The sequence below is a fragment of the Elaeis guineensis genome, chromosome 16 (genome assembly GCF_000442705.2).
Source record: "Elaeis guineensis isolate ETL-2024a chromosome 16, EG11, whole genome shotgun sequence".
NCBI classification, from domain to species: domain Eukaryota; kingdom Viridiplantae; phylum Streptophyta; class Magnoliopsida; order Arecales; family Arecaceae; genus Elaeis; species Elaeis guineensis.
Window position 1 is genome coordinate 42,149,338 of NC_026008.2, and position 17,399 is coordinate 42,166,736.

General features: G+C 38.2%; 2 protein-coding genes across 4 annotated transcripts; both read right to left on the reverse strand.

The window, feature by feature from the left end:
- Positions 1–287: 287 nt before the first annotated feature.
- LOC105058973 (cytochrome c1-2, heme protein, mitochondrial) lies at positions 288–9,513 on the reverse strand. 3 transcript variants are annotated; one of them, XM_010942068.3, is made up of 8 exons: positions 9,374–9,513; positions 8,936–9,000; positions 5,582–5,799; positions 5,020–5,299; positions 4,853–4,924; positions 925–1,041; positions 756–821; positions 288–646 (listed from the first exon to the last, which is right to left on the reverse strand). In XM_010942068.3, the coding sequence occupies exons 2-8, from the start codon at positions 8,993–8,995 to the stop codon at positions 530–532; spliced, it is 930 nt and encodes a 309-aa protein (XP_010940370.1). In that variant the 5' UTR covers positions 8,996–9,000; positions 9,374–9,513; the 3' UTR covers positions 288–529. The 3 variants fall into 3 exon arrangements, with proteins under 3 accessions (XP_010940370.1, XP_073106035.1, XP_073106036.1); XM_073249934.1 differs by having other exon boundaries at positions 8,936–9,005; positions 9,374–9,494; XM_073249935.1 differs by lacking the exon at positions 8,936–9,000 and having other exon boundaries at positions 9,374–9,498.
- A 3,254-nt stretch (positions 9,514–12,767) lies between these two features.
- On the reverse strand, positions 12,768–16,918 carry LOC105058974 (thioredoxin X, chloroplastic). Its single transcript, XM_010942070.4, has 2 exons — positions 16,499–16,918; positions 12,768–13,216 (listed from the first exon to the last, which is right to left on the reverse strand). Exons 1-2 carry the CDS (start codon positions 16,844–16,846, stop codon positions 13,010–13,012), a joined length of 555 nt encoding a protein of 184 aa, XP_010940372.1. The 5' UTR covers positions 16,847–16,918; the 3' UTR covers positions 12,768–13,009.
- Positions 16,919–17,399: the final 481 nt, after the last annotated feature.

Below are 17,399 nucleotides of genomic sequence, written 5' to 3' on the forward strand. Positions count from 1 at the left end.
TTACTTGGCACTGCATCGACAAGCAAAATTTGGAAAACAGAGGATTTTGCAAGCTTCAGGATTCATCTAAGCCAATTTTAATGCTGTCAAACATCTATCGTTATTGCATCTTAAATATATCCATTTTACACTCTGTTCTTTATAATTTTGCCATATACTCACCTCAACATTCACATTTTTTCCCTGTTTATATTTTTGGACCTTCTTTATCATCTAATATTCTAAAACATGCAACATCACAAAATTTTTCTGTTCTATAATTTTTTTCATACAATGTGAGAATAAAATTTATCAAAAATTTCAAATCTTCAGTTGAAGGCCGTGACCAGCCTTGACAAAGCCAAAATTGTGAAGTTTAAAAGGAATAAGATATCAAGTTTATTTCTCCCAGATTGAAGAAAACGAACAAAACAGAAGGAAAGAGAATTGCTTATAATGGGATTCCATCCCAATGGCAATTGTACATCGCCCAAACTGATTATTGTCATTTCTCCCAGCAAAAAGGATAGTCTTAACAAGCCTAAGGGGCTCAGTTGACAACATCAAGGACCAGTTTGCGCGACTTGAGAACAGACCACTTCAAGCGCCGGTAGTAAGCAGCTTGGAGTAGAGCAAGTGACAGAAGAAAAATACATTTGAATCCCATCTACCAAAAAGAGAGAGAACAATGCAATAAGAACTCAAACTTAATGGAGCAGACATGGGTGAAAATTAAGAATTGAGGACAAGCACATAATTGCACAAATCAAGCTTACCAGTTTCCTCTCTTCCATCTCAGGTTCTGCTGCCCATGATAAAAATGAGACGACATCCTTGCCCATCTATAGTAACAGTAACAGCAAATTGCCCAGCGTTTATCGTTGCAACTTAACATAAACTATCAGAAAGATGTCAGAAAGACAAAAAAAATTTAGAAAAGAATACCTGAGCTTCAGTTGCAGGTGTGCCATCTTCATACTCAACGGCTCCATCAATAAGCATTTTGGGCATAGCTATTGCACCACCAGGAAAGTATGGGTTATAATGTAACCCCTCTCGAATCTGTGTTTCCAATTAAGAGATAACCAAACAGGTAAACTAACAAAGTACGAGTTAAACAAAAGTCATATGCGTATTTGGAAATTCAAAAGGCAATCTGGCGAAAAAGAACCAAAAAAAACATCATGGTAGATCACATAATTTACACAATGTACACAGCAATAATATTACATCAGCTTTCTCAATGAGTATCGACAAGTGTTTGTTAAGATCGGGATCACATAATAAAACAATATAGGGGTCAATTCGAATCAGATTGCAACTCTTAAGATTCTTTCTGATTTCTATTAAACATAAAAAATAGGGTTGAAACAACATGAAGGTAAGAAGAATAATTAATTGTGATTTGAACAGACCATGAGAAAGATGCCATCATATAAGGGTGCAAAAAAGTTACTTCCTGACAAATGTAAGTTCATAAATATGATGTCCAAGAAACACTACATTAGATTAATTAATAATTTTGTTTCGCCATATGGGTCCCGAAATGTCTTATTTTGAGTTATTTTCAAAAAAACGTATATATACATAGCCTTATTAAACTCAATTCCCATTTGAAGTTTGAGGGAAGAGATTTTAGAAGGATTCGAATTATTAGGAACGACAGAAGAGAAACTCTAGGTCTTAGCTCCAAAACAACTAAATCTTATTACTCTTGATAGTGTTAAAAATTTAAAGGAGTTTGCCAATTTGATGTTTTGGAAGTTTAACAATGATAAATTCGTCATTGTAAAAGTTATAAAAAAAATTTTAATTGGACTTAAAAGATGGATACCCTGATAGCTTTAGAATGCAAAAACATTCCCCAGATCTGGAAATCCAACATCTGGATTGTAGCCTATAATCCAAATATGGATCTTGCAATCCATACCGATCCTGATCCAAAAATCTTATCTGCATCATTGGGGGCCATTTTGATATGGACCATTTGATCCAGATTGTGGATCATACGATCCTAACAATAAGGGTGCACTCTTCCTATCACAATGTTCTTGCACATGGTTTATGTAGGCATGCCATTATATAAACTGCCAATCATGAGTGTGTGTGTGCATGTGTGTTTTCTTTTCTTTTCTTCTTAGGGAGGGGGGTTGCATTTGGAGACAGTCTCAATCAAAACCTTTAGGAAAGAATTAGGTAAGGAAAGTATCCTTATCCCAACCTGCCGCCATCTACAAACCTTCCATGATTGCTAATTGTGCTTTCATTGGAAGAATTATTGCTGAAGACCAGTGATTGCTGAACCGACTCGAACCAGGTAGTTCGGCCCGTATTGAACCGAACCAAAGCCAAGTTAAAAAAGTTTAGTCATATCACTTGGTGCACTTATAACCATTCTCCCCACCACCTCCGATTGACAATTCGAGAGCCTTCAACTCTCCCTCTCTCCTCTCTGCGCTGGATATCTCTCCCCCTTCCTCGACCAAAACCCTAGCCAATAAGTCTCTCTCTCCCTGTCGGATGATGCAAAGTTGTTGAGTTTGAGATAACCCTCATAGATGCGAAACCAGCACCGGCAAGCCTTCAAGAGTTTCCCCTTCACTCTCTCTCCCAACTGAATGATCTCCCTTCTTCAACGTGAAGCCCTCACCATAAATCCCCCCTCCCCTCTCTCCCTATCTCTCCCGCTTCCTCCCTCCCTCCCTCTCTCTCTCCTTCTCCTTCTCCTTCTCCCCCTCCCTCCCTATTTCGATACACCCTAGAACAGCAATGTACAGATCTGTACCATATTGAACTAGTTGCCGGCCGATATGCACCCCAGTACCAATTTGGCAAACCTTGCCGAAGACACTCCACAAAGATAAATGCTTTTTGGTCATTACAGATATTTAACCCTCTATACAAGACAAGTTGTCCATTTGTGCTAGAAGCAGAGTATTGCTTCAAAACTGAGGTTTGAGACTTGGGAGCCAGCATAGATTGTTTTCGATTACAGTTTACCAAGGAATGGGTTTTCAAAAAATCTACCTATCTATGCCTACCTATTGGCATGTGGCAAAACATACACAATCCAGCTTCTTGTCCACCAATAATGAGTTCTTGTCCAATTGTTGAGGACTTCATGATGGAGTGAGGAATATTCATAACGAGCTTTAATGAGATATTCAAGCTACCAAGCATACCACAAGACATACACTGACAAAACAAATTCCATATGTTTTGTAGAACCTAGAGTTAAAATTTGAAATGCATGAGATGATGTTTTCAAATTTACAACCATGGGGAGCCTTCTCCTTTAATAAAGTGGACTAATCTAATTAGTTTTGGTATAAATGTGCGGCTGCTGATGATGAAAGTGGTGCATCTAGCATGAGCAAAATCCAAAAATGAGGGATTGAAGATCTCATATGCATAAGTATTCACTAAGTATGGTTCCCCAAACAAGTAGTAAGGATTCAAATCCCAACGAGACGTTCCGTGGCATACGAGATGGGGTACCATCCCATGTGTCGGGATAGGGCCGTTCCGCCCACATTCCAACATCCCAATTGGGACATTTTGGAACGTCCCCCATCCCAAGTATCGGACAGGGTGGGACGGCTGCGCATCCCATTCCATAGAAAAATCGGGACAGTCCCATCCCATGGGATTTAAAACCTTGCAAGTAGTTGAACAATTGGAAGAATGTGAAATATCTGATAACAAAACCTATCTCCATTTGAAAAAATGTAATGAAAAATGTCTTTAGAAAATGGACTTTGTGTGCAAAAGTGCTTCTTACAAAGTCAATTACTTTGCATGCAGGTATGTGAGGTATTCAGTGATAAGAAGAAAATCTAAGTACCAAGCGAAAGCAACAAATTTTCCAAAAGAAAACCATTAGATAAAAGGAAACAAACAAAAAGGATCAAGCTGTTTCAACATCATCCAAGACCTCTCTTCAAAAGACATAACTAAGGTTTGAAGTGATAAAGAAATATTGATTTTGTTTAATATGTTTAATTAGTTAAAATAAAGATAAACTGTTGTTGGTTAAATAAACTATTAATAGATGACATCATAAACAAATTCAGAATTTAAGAATATGTTAACAGGAGCCAAAATTTTTTATGCAGCAGAGATTTCGGAAAAATTCAGAAGAACATCAGGGATTAGGAAACAAAAACATAGCAAAAGATGATATAAACCTAATGGAATTATCTCGATGAATAAATAAAATTCCAAAAGTCATCATAATAATTCGAAAAGTAACTGAGAAACGTGTGATTTGTTTGTAAAAGCAGATCAGAAAATTATAATTCATCAAGCCAATATATTATTCTTGCCCAAATCTTTGACAGGTTTCATCAACTTCCCTTTTAGCAAGCAACTAGCCAAGCTCAGATACATGTAATCAACCCCACTGTAGTGCTTCCACCAACATGAGTGCACACACGTAACACATGCACATAATACAGACTACTGAAATGTTAAACTTATATGGAAAGGAAGAAGACGGGCAAATAAATGCACACAAATATGAGTAATCTCTATAAAAGAGTATGTAAAATATCATACTGAGGGTCAGACCCAGGAATTCTACATATTGTAAGTTCAATAGGGTAGCAACTCAAAAGATTTAATGAGCATGCAAAGCATGACTGCTTAATACACAAGAGCTCTGATGAAAGACAACATAAATAGATCGTTGAACAAATCACAAAGGTTGATAACATTTTACACGCCACAAATATATTTATTTACCTACCATATTTTTTTACATGTAATACAAGACCTGTATAATGAATAAAAAAAAGCTGCACAAAGAAATGCAAAATGTAAGCTTAAGCACATAGTATACTAATATAATGCCATAAACAAAAAAGAAAATTACCGAAACACCAGCAGGAGGGTCGTGGTAGCCAGTGAGAAGGGCAAACACGTAGTTCTGGCCATCATGTCGTGCCTGGAGAGAGAGAGATAGGGGGACAAAAAGATGGATGTTGGTTGCACACAAGACAAAAGATACAGGTAATCAGAATTCACTCTTAGTGGTATTACCTTGGTGATCAGGCTTAGGTCCGGTGGATATGCCCCACCATTTGCAAACCTAGCTGCTTGTTCATTTGAATATGGCTGGGGAAAGCGATCACTTAGTTTACCTGGACGAGTAAACATCTCACCTTCATCGTTAGGACCATCAACCACCTCAATTTCAGCAGCCATAGCCTTTGTCTCTTCTTCAGTGTAAGCCACACCAACAAGATCTCGATATGAAATTAGAGACATTGAATGACAAGAAGCACAAACTTGTTGGTAAACTTGGTGACCACGCCGGATTCTGTTCACATCATTACATAGTTTCTGTTATTAACAAAATGCTTAAAAATAGGATCTTATAAGTGTATGCCCTTGTAGGCCACAAACTATTACAATATCTGTTAGTCATTTTAAGGAGCTTGTTAAAAACTGGGAATAATTTTAGGCCAATGAATCTCCTCAATAATGAAAATATAACCAGTCTCCTCTAGTGCATAATAAACCGGACTTATAATTTCAAAGAAAGAAATTTATATGGAATAATGACGGTTCAAGGAAACATGTGAATTGGTGATAGTCTTACGATGCATGATCATAGGAACTAAGAATTCCTTTGTGAGGCCAAGGATAGCTGGGGGCTGGAAGGCCATGCTCTGCTTCATCAGCAGATGCTATGCTAGCAAAGCTTAATATACCAGAAACACCAGCTCCAAGTAGTGCTAATGCCCTTAGTGACCTCATGCCAGCGGATTCAATAGCATCTTCTTGCTGCAACCGAAATGATGAAAGCAGAGGTGGAGCCTGCTTACAAAATTTGGCAAATGTCAGCCATAAACAATGAAATTTTTCACATTAAAAAGTGATGAAAACAAATAGGGAACCGCCATTGTATATCAAAACATATATTAAACATAAGAAGATCCAAACACAACAAATTCTACTGCCGAAAAAACTATATATCTGCTTCCACTCTACAGAATCTTTCACTTCTCCGTTTACAAAGAGTAAATTGTATAAAACTTCAAATAGCAATTTTCCAACATGCAGATCCTCTCATTTGGTACTGTAGTGAGATATGAAGCATGGATACTTCCCTAGAGGCTAGAGTTTACCTGATACTGATAAATCTTGGATATGGTCCAATAGCACAAACCACAATACAATTTAGATTTGAAATGTATTAGAAACTGTCCAAACCACAATACCCTAAAAGATTTCACCATAGCATTGGTTATCTTCCACAAGTATTATCATTTGAAAGTTGTTCACATTACATTTTAAGGATAATTTTCAGTGATCCTTCTTTCACCTTTGTGGGTTTTAAGGTCCAATTCAAAACTTTAAGTAGCAATTTTCCGACATGCAGATCCTCTCAGTTGGTACTCTCATGAGGTATGAAGCATGGATACTTCCTTGGAGGCTAGAGTTTACCTGATATTGATACATCTTGGATATTGTCCCACACACGTCGAATGTTTTGGTAAGCATCCACTTATTCTTTAAAAAATAAAATAGTTCTAGACATGGGATGATACAATCCTGATACTTCTCTCATACATCATGGACAGTTTTATTGGCTGTCAACATACAGGCCATGTCGGGTTGAGTAGGTTCAACACCAAATCCGCAAAATCTTAAGGTAAAGAACATGCCCTTTGCCTTTCATTGTTGTGCAACATAACTGAGAAAGAAAGAAGAGCCTACTAAAAGAGTGGAGCAGATCTAGAACTACATAATGTTTTATAAACTAAAACAAAATTAATGCTTGTCATATAAAATATAGTTAGAATATGTGAGCAATTATTTATTTATGCATCATAATTATATCCATATCTCCCTTTTTCAGATTCGCCATATTGGCATGACCATATTGTGACGTATTGCTGTTTCCTATCTGTTTCCATGCTCCAATGCTCTCAACCTAATCGGTTAGCCCCTTGTATGGTGGCATCTTTATATGGAAAAAGTTGATAAACATCATCATCCATCAATCGTTGGTATTGTCAATAGCTCTATTGCATCCATTCCAAAATTACCTCATCCTTCTTCCCAAAAGTCACATAAACTGACTTCCAGGATTATCTTGAGAGAGAATTTTGCAATCTTTTTATTGGACATATTTCTTTTTACTATTAGTTTAGGCTTTAGATTTGAAATATATTAGAACATGTTCTAGCCACAATACCCTAAAAGATTTCACAAGGTCATCTTCCACAAGTATTATCATTAGAAAGTTGCTCACATTATATTTTAAGGATAATTTTCAATGATCCTTCTTTCATCTTTGTGGGTTTAAGGTCCCATTCAAATTGAAAAAATTGTGCAGACAGCACTTATAACGCATTCCCTTAACATAAATTTTAGCATTCTGAATTCAGGGAAAGCTTCCCTTATTTTAGATGTTGCGATTTAGCTCCTAGCATTCTTGTTTAGAATGCCAACATAACAATGAAAGCACCCATATTCATGTTGTCTTTTTGTACATCTTTGTCGTTTTAGGAGAAACACTTGATGTTAATTGCGTAAGAGTCATGTGCGAGTTCTGATAGAATCATTGGAAGTATTTATGGATTCATTAGAACCTTTTCAATTCTCCTATTAAAAACATGAAGTATCTTTTGTGCTGCTTCTCCTACATGAGGTTATGCCCTACTTCCCCTTTCCTTTTTTCCTCCATTGCCTCATATAAAATGACTTAGCACAAACTTGCATGTCATTTTTTTCTATCTCCCCCTGTTCCTTTTGTTGTACGACAATCTATCGAGGGAGATCCCTTCTTTCATGCAATCTCTCACTCTATTCCTATTTCCTCTTCCTTCCCTTCTTTTTTTACCACTGCTCACCATTGGCAGCTAAAGTCCTACTTGCCATTGGGCAATTTTAGGCATGAGTATCAGGCTAGGAGGGCTGCAAATGACTTACGGTGCAAGTTCAGGTGCGAAGTGGAGAAGTAGGCATAGGAAAGAGCTCACTTCAGCTGTGGCATCTCTCTCATCTGATGCATCGGAAATAACAAACAAAAGTGAAATCATAAATCAAAATACAGAGGACTTCTTTCCTTGCCACACCTCGAGGAGTATACCCTTAAAACAATTTTAGTATCACTTTGCTTAACCTCTAACAGTCCCATAGAGAGTTATGCCCTTGAGATATGATCCAAACTAACTAGTTAAATTCCTATAGAAGTTAAAGATTTGGTATTTTAGATTGTTAAGAAGAAGAAAAAAGAGATCAGCCAAGACCAAACATTAACAATTTGCCAAACATACTGCTACTATAAACTTAAATAAAATGCAAATTACAAGCTGGAAGATGATAACAACTGCAACTTACATAAAATCACATTTTTGCCTATTCAGCTGGCATCTAATGATCTTCTTTCGCAGCATGCACTCCATTGTGTTTCCCAACTTAATGATACAAAATAATTGACTATATAGCATACTGTAAATTTTACTAGGTCAACTAACTAAAAGATATGTTTGGGGCACAAAATTTTCCTCACAGTCACACATCCTTTAAAGATAAAAGACAAACACTTAGTGCTTGGTATAAATCTAATATATAGTCTTTAACTCATCCGCTTATATTGGTTAGATTGGTCCATTTATGTTTTGAAGATAGAGTAGAAAATAAAATTGTGGTGCAGGAAAGACGAGGAAAACTATAGGCAACATCAACTACCATAATTCAATGGAGCCCCACGTAGACACATGAGGAGGGGAAAAAACAACAAATTTCCCGTTAAAATGCACTCAATCGCCAAAACCTACTCTGGCATGACACAGCAGGAAACCTAAACACATTTTCTCAGAACATCTGGCTGCTGCATAACTTAGTTATCAGGCCACTAAGAAAACGCCAAAAGGGAGAAATTTTGAATTTTTGATTGAAAAATATTTAAAAAGGACCTGCACAGACAGAAAGATCTACTTACGGATGATTGGAATTGAAATCTCTTCCTCAGAAACTGGCTAAAGCCTCTTCCACCAGCCATCGAATCTACGCTTTACCAAAAAAAATTAAAATTTCAGACCAAAATGAAAAGAAAAGGAGATTGAAGACTCATAACGATCTATTGGCATTTGGCAGGCAATAAAAAGTTCCTTCACATGCGTCATTCACAATGGAAGGTCAAACTCTGTAGAAATCCAAATAGAATACCAGGAACGTAAGATCTGGAGGGACTTTGGAGAGTGTTGGTAACACAGACAAGGCCGAAGGAAGGAGGTGGAGGGGATCTCGCCGGTTAGTGTTGGGGTTAGGGTTTCGTGAGAAGACATAGGTGCTGCTCGGCTTGGGGTTCCGGATGGAGGAGAAGAGACGGCGAATCTCGAGATATGGGAGAGAGAGGGGGGAAGGGGTTGGAGCGTACCGGAGGTGATCGGACCGCCGGCGGTGGATATCGGAGCTCCGGGAGCTCAGATCGGATCGCCGGAGTGCGAGAAGGGGCGGACCTTCGCCGAGAGGAGGATACACGAGCAGGGTCTGCGTGGTGGAAAAAATAAATAGTGAAGCAGGATGCGATGCACGGAGGACTTTAAAAGTCGGGTTTAGCAGATGATGGAGGAAAGGACTTGTGGCCTGCCATTAGCGCATGTGCGAGTTCAACACGAATCTCAAAGTCTACCACGTATTGCATCATAAGTCCGCGAATAAAAGGTGTAACGAAAAGGCATTCGACTTGGCCTTGTTGCAGGATAGAAAAACTTACGGCCCGTGTTCTGAAATTAGTACCGTTAAAATGGGCTGATCCAATCCGACCGATCTAGCCCATAAAGATCTAAAATTTAAAATCAAATTGATTAGGCCCAATCAAAATGAAATACGATATAGCTGACCCAACTCAATCTTTATAGCCATGGCTGGGCCAGACCAGTCCATAGGCTTTGAACCTAAATGACTGAAAATAAAGATTAAAAAAAAGAGAAGCAAAGAGCCCAAGAGGGGAGACCTCGAGTGGTCGATCTGTAGAGTGGAGAGAGACCGAGAGAGCCTGAGGGAGGCTAGAGGCGGCCGAATTTGGCTCGAAGAGTGAAGAGACCGAGAGAGTCCGAGGAGGAGGAGCCGCGGTTGATTTGACTCTAAGTGACGGCCCTCGAGCGGTCGAACTTTGAGAGTGGAGAGAGATCGAGAGAGCCGAAGAGGAAAAGAGCTACGCCGGATTTGACTAAGAGGTGGTGCGCCAACATCGAGAAGGAGGAGAGGAGGGTTCGTTCGGAGGTTGGATGGAGGAGCGTCCCCGCAGAAGCAAGAGGGCCCAAAGGAGGAGGATTGCTGGAGGTTGGATAGAGGGCATCCGTCAGCAAAAGGAGAAGGGGGCCGGCATATCTTGATTCGTGATCGGACTCGGAGGCCAGAGGCGACGGCACCGACGATGAGGAGAGGGGATCTGTAGAGCTAGGAGGCGAAAGGAAGAGGAACCGGCAGAGCAGTCATCCTGCTGGTCTGCAGCAGCAACCGACGATGTGGGGCAGCGGGGCTCGGAGTCAGGGATTAAAAGACAAATAGAATTTTTTTAAGATTTTTTTTTTAAGTTTTCATGATCCATCTGGCTAGCCGCTCAACCCATATTGGCTTTGGGCTGATGTGGGATGGCCAAACAGGTCTGGTTGTTATTTAGCTATTCATATGCAGTCAGCCCACTCCATTTATAAGATTGAGCCGGACCGGTCTATGGGCCAAACTCATTTTGACAATCCTATCTGAAATGCACAATCCTTGACATATGATGTAAAAATATTTTTTTTTCAATAAAAAAATAATATTTAATTATGAATAAAAATTTAGAATCCAAGAAACGTTCCAATATTTGGATGAGATACAATTCCATGTATCCAAACAAGACCGTCCTGACATCTATCTGAATGAGATATTTTGAGATATCAGTACATTCTATTTTATAAAAAAATTAAAATAATTTTTTCATAAAATTTAAAATTTAATTATGAATATTGTCTAAGATTATGGGACTTATCTCATCATCACCGCATCAACCATAGATGGCCATAATTGGAGAGCTGATCTCCTCACGTACGAAGTGCAAAGTAATTTGACTCTTTTTTTGGTTTCTTGTTACCAAATTAAGCCCCCTGGCATACTCAGAGGCTAATGTGACATAAAAATCTTTCACTCATCGCTTAGCATGGCAGGAATGAGATTGGTGTACTCATAAGAGTTTGTGCAATTTAAGTTATTTCAACCAATTTTCGGGAACCACCTCAGCACCATACCATGTAGCAAAGGAAGCAGCCCCATATATCATATGTCCATTCATTGGCTGGTACCAATTAATTTGAGCGCCGATAGGATGGGGAACTTTAGCTTTTCCTTGGCGAATGTGATGGAGAATATATAGCAACACTCATAGAGGTTATCCTTATCACTTCCAGATATTTACACCTTAAATCAATAGATCATGGTCCAACCTTGCGATCATTGTAGCTCAATCGCTTATATCAAGCCAAAAAAAACAATTACATGATTCTATGTTGCCACAATTAAGATTGCAAATAATCAAATTATAATAGCTAGATATTTCAATGTTTTTGTCATCAACAACTAACCTCTCAATGTTTTTGTTGTCACCGTCAATTTTTCCTTAACCATGAGAAATATAATTCCCAAAATTATGGATGATCATAGTTGTCAATAGGCTGAGCCAGTTCAGGTACTATGACTCTCCAACCTGAAGAAGGTGGCCGAGCCAGTTGATGTATGGAAGAGGTATTAATCACAGAGTAAAGCCTACATAGATCTGATTATGTTATCGAAAAAGAGGGTATATAGACTTTGCAACTACATATAATTTACTTTGAATGGAAAATTCAGGCAAAGGATTGTGTTTCCGGTCACCTCTATCTGCTGGTTCACGCATTCTAATTAGATCAAGAGATGACTTTAGTAAAGGAGAGAAGGATGCACAACATGTTTATGGCTGTTAATTTACAAAACGATGGAAATAAATGAAGAAATTGTGGGCCGAACCTGCAATGAGATTGGGAATGATTTCCCAATACAGTTCATAATCTCATCTCATTACTCGTTGCCTTCCCAATATAGAGGAAGATGTGCCTTCTATTAAATTACAAGTGCTTCCACAACCCATCCAGATCAAAGTGGTGTACCATAGATCCCAATAGTAATTGTGTTCTTCCTTTTCACCATTAAGGTTTTGTTTTCCATCTATCTTATCAAAAGATGTATTAAGATTCTTACACAGTAAGGGACTAAATGAAAGGAATTGATTGATTTATTCATAACATCTGCTTTTTTGTTCAGTCTTGTAGTCTTTATAATTTTTATGCATTAATTATATTCTGGCAAGAAATCCTAATCAAAAGTGAAAAAAGGATATTCTGCCGAGAGCCCAATATGTTAATTCATCAGACATTTAGCACCAACCTGATGGATATTTATGTACACTGAACTTTAAAAGAAGGGACCTTAAATCCTGCCATATAAGCTTTTCAGCAGGGGAGGACAATGAATCAAAAGTACACTTACAGTTTTATTTAGCCCTACCGGTGAATAGATGTATGACAGACCAAAAGAGTTTGTAGGCAACTTCCGAATCCTACTGTGTCATGATGTCATCAGTAAATCAATTAAATTCAGATATAATATCCAGATATAACGCATTGATGACTCCTATTATAGATTCAGAAAGGTTACCACTTAATAGGCCAGGATACTTGAAATATTTCAAAACAATCCAGAGAAAAAGTGAAGATGATGCAATACTAGAGCTTTAAGCTGGACAATCTAACTTGCAAAGATGATACCGTGTATTTCTTATCATTGACAAAATACAGGAGATAAAAATACACATCCCATCAGTTATACAGAAAAATATGGATGTAAGACAGGACAAACCTCCAAATTGAACTGAAATAAATCATTTTTCTACTCATCTGGAACATGAGGCTGTATGGTATGCCTTATGGCAAACTAACAGATCATCTGAACCATTAAGTTCTACTTAAAAAAAAAGACTAATATACCAACAGATTTAGACGACTGTTGTAGATCTTAATAGGACGTCCAGATATTCTTTCAGCTTAACCTTCGTAATTGCACCCTCCCTTCGACTTTCTGGAACCTCTTGACCATTCTTGAAGACTATCAAGGTTGGCAGGCCATAAACCTTGTACTCTTCAATCAACTTGGCATTTGCATCATGATCAATCTTTACAACCTTCAATCTGCCCTCATATTCCTGAATGACCAAACATCCAGTCAGATGAATTCAATAACGCAACCAAGATTAAAATCTCAAGATAAATAAATGATCCAGTTATTGAGATGGCAGTCATCACATAAAGCAGCAATGGGTGGTCAGTTAATGAGAAAAGTATATTAGAAAAGTAAAATAAAAGGGAAGCAACAAGAGGTGTTTTTGAGATTCTTTGTTATTTAGTAATTGAAGCACGTGACAGAACTTGCTGATGATACAAATTCCAGATCAGTATTTAGCACATACCTTTTGATCAGAAACCCCTCTATTGCTTTTTTATTGCGGAAGGATCACTCCACTGCCAATTTGATAATTTATGAACTAGGAAAATAAATTTAACTGGCGATGCTCAAAATGGAGACTGAGGACCTGAAATAACTTTGCAACTAGGTCTCACGCATGAAAAGGGTGACCATGTTGATGGTTTTAGACTCCAGATGCCCAAAATATTAATGGACAGGTAAGCATCATAAGTTTTTTATGGAGACCTTCTGTTATGGGCTTGCGACTGAAGTATTCCAGAAATTATGCTCAGATAAACCTCCACATGTGAAGAGTGGCCAGATATTGGGGTTAACAAATCTCTCCTTGAGATTGTACAAATCTAGCTTCTCTTGCTAGACACATTGTGAACCAGTTAGAGCTACGCTATAGTTTGCACTTGAATATGATGACAAGAAGAGGATTTATTGGTTTCGACCCTAAATTCATATCTCAGATTAGGTTTTGTGTTTGGGTAGAATTATATTGTTTTCATGAGACTTTATTTGCTAAGAAAAGATTATTCACAAAGCATTCTTTGGGTTATCAGAGGAATCTCTCCATAGCACAAATTTCTCACATATTAAATCTTATCAAGATATTAAGTATTACATTTTTGATGTAAAAATATGAAGTGATATATCTATTGGAACCAATCAATCTAGATTATTAATAACTTAGTGATTTCCACTCTAAGAAATTTAACATGTGAAGATGCTAAGATGTCATAACTCATCATAAAATATTGTGAAGCTTGATCTCATTAGGTTGTCAATAAAGCAAACCCTATATTTTCAGGATCTTATCTACATAAGATTGATACCAAATAAAAATAATTTAGCAATAGCCGTAAAACATTGTCTGAACACAATAACTTATGAGCAGTTGTTGTGGTTATATGCATTCACTTCATGTTCATATAACTGCCCATTGTTCACGGTTTTCAATGTATCTCATTAGATATGATCTCCAGTTCATGAAAATGGCTCAGCCAACTGTACATGTTGCTTCTGATAAGCATAATCAAAGGCATGAAACAGTATAGCCATATATAACTTAACCATGAATGTTGTAGCATAAACATAATTCAGAATTATTTCAACTATCCCACCTGCTATTGAAATTATACTAATTTTCTTCTTATTACTTACTAATTATTTTAAGATCAAAATTCAGATTGATCAACAGATTAAACTCAAGAAAACCATCTCCGCTTTGTCAGTGGTATCAATATGTGTTCTGTCTTGGGCATGGCTCATATATAATGCAAATCAAAGCAAAGTGTTCAGACCGAACATAACTAGTAATGATCGCATCTATGCCATCAGAATTAATAAACATCCCTCAGCTCAGACTGGTGTTGCCACCTATCCCACGAACAGAATGATTATCCCAGCCCGAAGGGTCTACATTCATCCCTGAATGCTGTCAGGTAGTTATGGCTATCAACTATCCATATACACACTCATCAATGCATTCCTTCTTTACAATCTGCCTTGCTTTGCAATACCCTGCTACTCATGAAGATACTCAATACACATTTCATATCCAGGGCCTAGTTGATATATGACACTTATATTGATGGTTCAAATAGAAGAGAACTTGAAATGGTGGAATATGCTATCAAAATCATATATAGATACAATAATTAGGTACATCAACTACACATAAAGATGCTAACCAATTTATGTGTTCCATTAAATACACTTTGGTTTTTCAGTCCCTTACTGGATAGTCCCTCCTTGGTTGTTGCTGATTAAATGAATCAGAGACTTTTGATGTGCATAACAAAAAAAAAAAGAAGTGGTTTAAAAGCATTTGAACCTTGGCAGTTGATAATATTCAATCAATGGGTTTCTTTAGATTAAGTATCTCTCTCCACATCAAAAAAAAAAAAAGAAGTGGTTTAAAAGCATTTGAACCTTGGCAGTTGATAATATTCAATCAATGGGTTTCTTTAGATTAAGTCTCTCTCTCTACTCTGAACCTCATCAATTACCAGTGCTCTGCAGGGACAATCTCAAATCCCCCTCATGTCTGAATTCTTTCACGTAGAGGAAGAGCAAAAATTGTTGCAGCATAAGAGTCTAGGAAGACAAATCATCTCTTCTACTTCACCAGCTGACAAACCAGCTTTCATATTACACCAGACTAGCGCAAATCAAAGTGCAAGTTTTTAGAATCAGCTGCAAGTAACAGTTTCCTAAAATATGCAGTCATATATATATATATTTTTTTAAAAAGGTAGTCATAAATAGAAATACTTTTTATAGGCATCCAAGCCATTGTTTGATTAAGCGATAGAAAGTGTGAGAAAGTTAACTAACGTGAATGACTAAAGCACGGATCACAACAACTCGTAGCCTCCTAAGTAACTCCAAACCATCGAGCTAAACCTAGAAAATCTAGTCTATGTAGTGTGCAAGCACGAATTCACCTTTTCCTCATGTAGCCACCGATGCCCACACGAATGAATGGGCAACAGCAATGGAACGAGAAAAATCAAATGAAAGTCTTCCACACTGATCACACTGTATCCAAGACCGGATGAGAAATATGTCAAGCTATGAAATAAACTGATCCCAAGGAGTTGGGGACAAGCTCGCCTCCTTTCCATCAAAAATATTTGGGATGAGGCCGGTGGTTATTACATTGCATCGCAGAGTGTTATTATTGCATTATGTAATAGGAGCTTGCATTAAAAGAAACCTTTTTCTTGTGTACACCAAAAAAAATACAAAAAACTTTCCTTTATTCCCCAAAATTTCAGGCAACTACACAATCCTAGCCTCTCACAAAAAGAATTCGATATTGTAATTATTTGCCCTCCATGGATTTACTTCTCTTATTCATATTATTGTCTGAATTTAATCTACACTTTTTTTGGCAACAAAAAAATCATTCTTCCGTTAAAAAAAAAAATAGAGAAATTGGTTAATCATGTAGAAGTGATGAAGAAGAAAACAAGAACGAAATCTGCCGAAGGTATAGATTGGATGAGACCTGGGACGCCCACTCGACGACAGGGCCGATCAAGCGACAGGGCCCGCACCAGTCGGCGACGAAATCCACCAGGACGGGGAGGTCCGAACCCAGCACCTCCGCCGCGAACTCGTTCTGGCCAATCGTCTTCACGGCGCCGCAGCGCACCGTGAGCCTCCCGGCCGGCGGCGCCGGGCCACGGAGGGGGCCGGCCAACCAAGCCCTCCGGACAGTCCGCGACGGAGGAGAGCGACCGAGGTGAGGGCGATGTGAGGAAGGGGGAGAAAGAGCTCGTGCGGCAGCAGAGGAGGATGAGAAGGAGGACACGCGGAGGGATGAGGGGGTAGGGTTAAAGAAGCTTGTCGCCATGGACGGAGGCGAAGGAGCTCGCTCGGGGATCTTCTGTATGGCTCTCTGGCGGTAGAGATTTATATGGCAGTGGGGGCGCGTTACCCCGCGTCCACCCGTTTCCGGGATCCGGATCCCGGAGACGCCGTAGCGCAGGGGGTGCGGATCGGGTGCGCGACCGAGAACAAGATTACCAAAGGACGAATAAGACAGGAACACGTAGACACGGCCGGCAATGGAGCTCGGAATAGAAAATTCTAAAATTATTTATCGGGTATTTGCCAATATTCCGAGTACTTAAGTTAATGATGGTTGAGAATAAAATTATATTTACTAAATATGTCATATTAATGAATGTTGATATTGACACCCAATGACAACATAGATTGATGTGTTGATTTGCAATCTTACTTGTCGGCCAACATGACAATCATGAAAGAGACTAGACATTATGTAGCCAATCTTCCATTTGACAATTTATTTTCTTGTTTTAATTATGAAAAAAATAAAATTTATAATCGTGGATCAAGATCTCCATGGTTACATCTGCTTGCTTTGTCTAATAAAATAGTTT

Bases quoted from the DNA above. Each gene is read 5' to 3' on its own strand.
- LOC105058973 (XM_010942068.3), bottom strand. From the start codon at position 8,995: ATGGCTGGTGGAAGAGGCTTTAGCCAGTTTCTGAGGAAGAGATTTCAA. The intron at 5,800-8,935 runs GTAAGTAGATCT...TTTTGTAAGCAG, and splicing joins GATTTCAATTCCAATCATCC to GCTCCACCTCTGCTTTCATC. The intron at 647-755 runs GTAAGCTTGATT...TCTTTTTGGTAG, and splicing joins AGATGGAAGAGAGGAAACTG to ATGGGATTCAAATGTATTTT.
- LOC105058974 (XM_010942070.4), bottom strand. From the start codon at position 16,846: ATGGCGACAAGCTTCTTTAACCCTACCCCCTCATCCCTCCGCGTGTCC. The intron at 13,217-16,498 runs GTCTCATCCAAT...TTGGTCATTCAG, and splicing joins TCGTCGAGTGGGCGTCCCAG to GAATATGAGGGCAGATTGAA.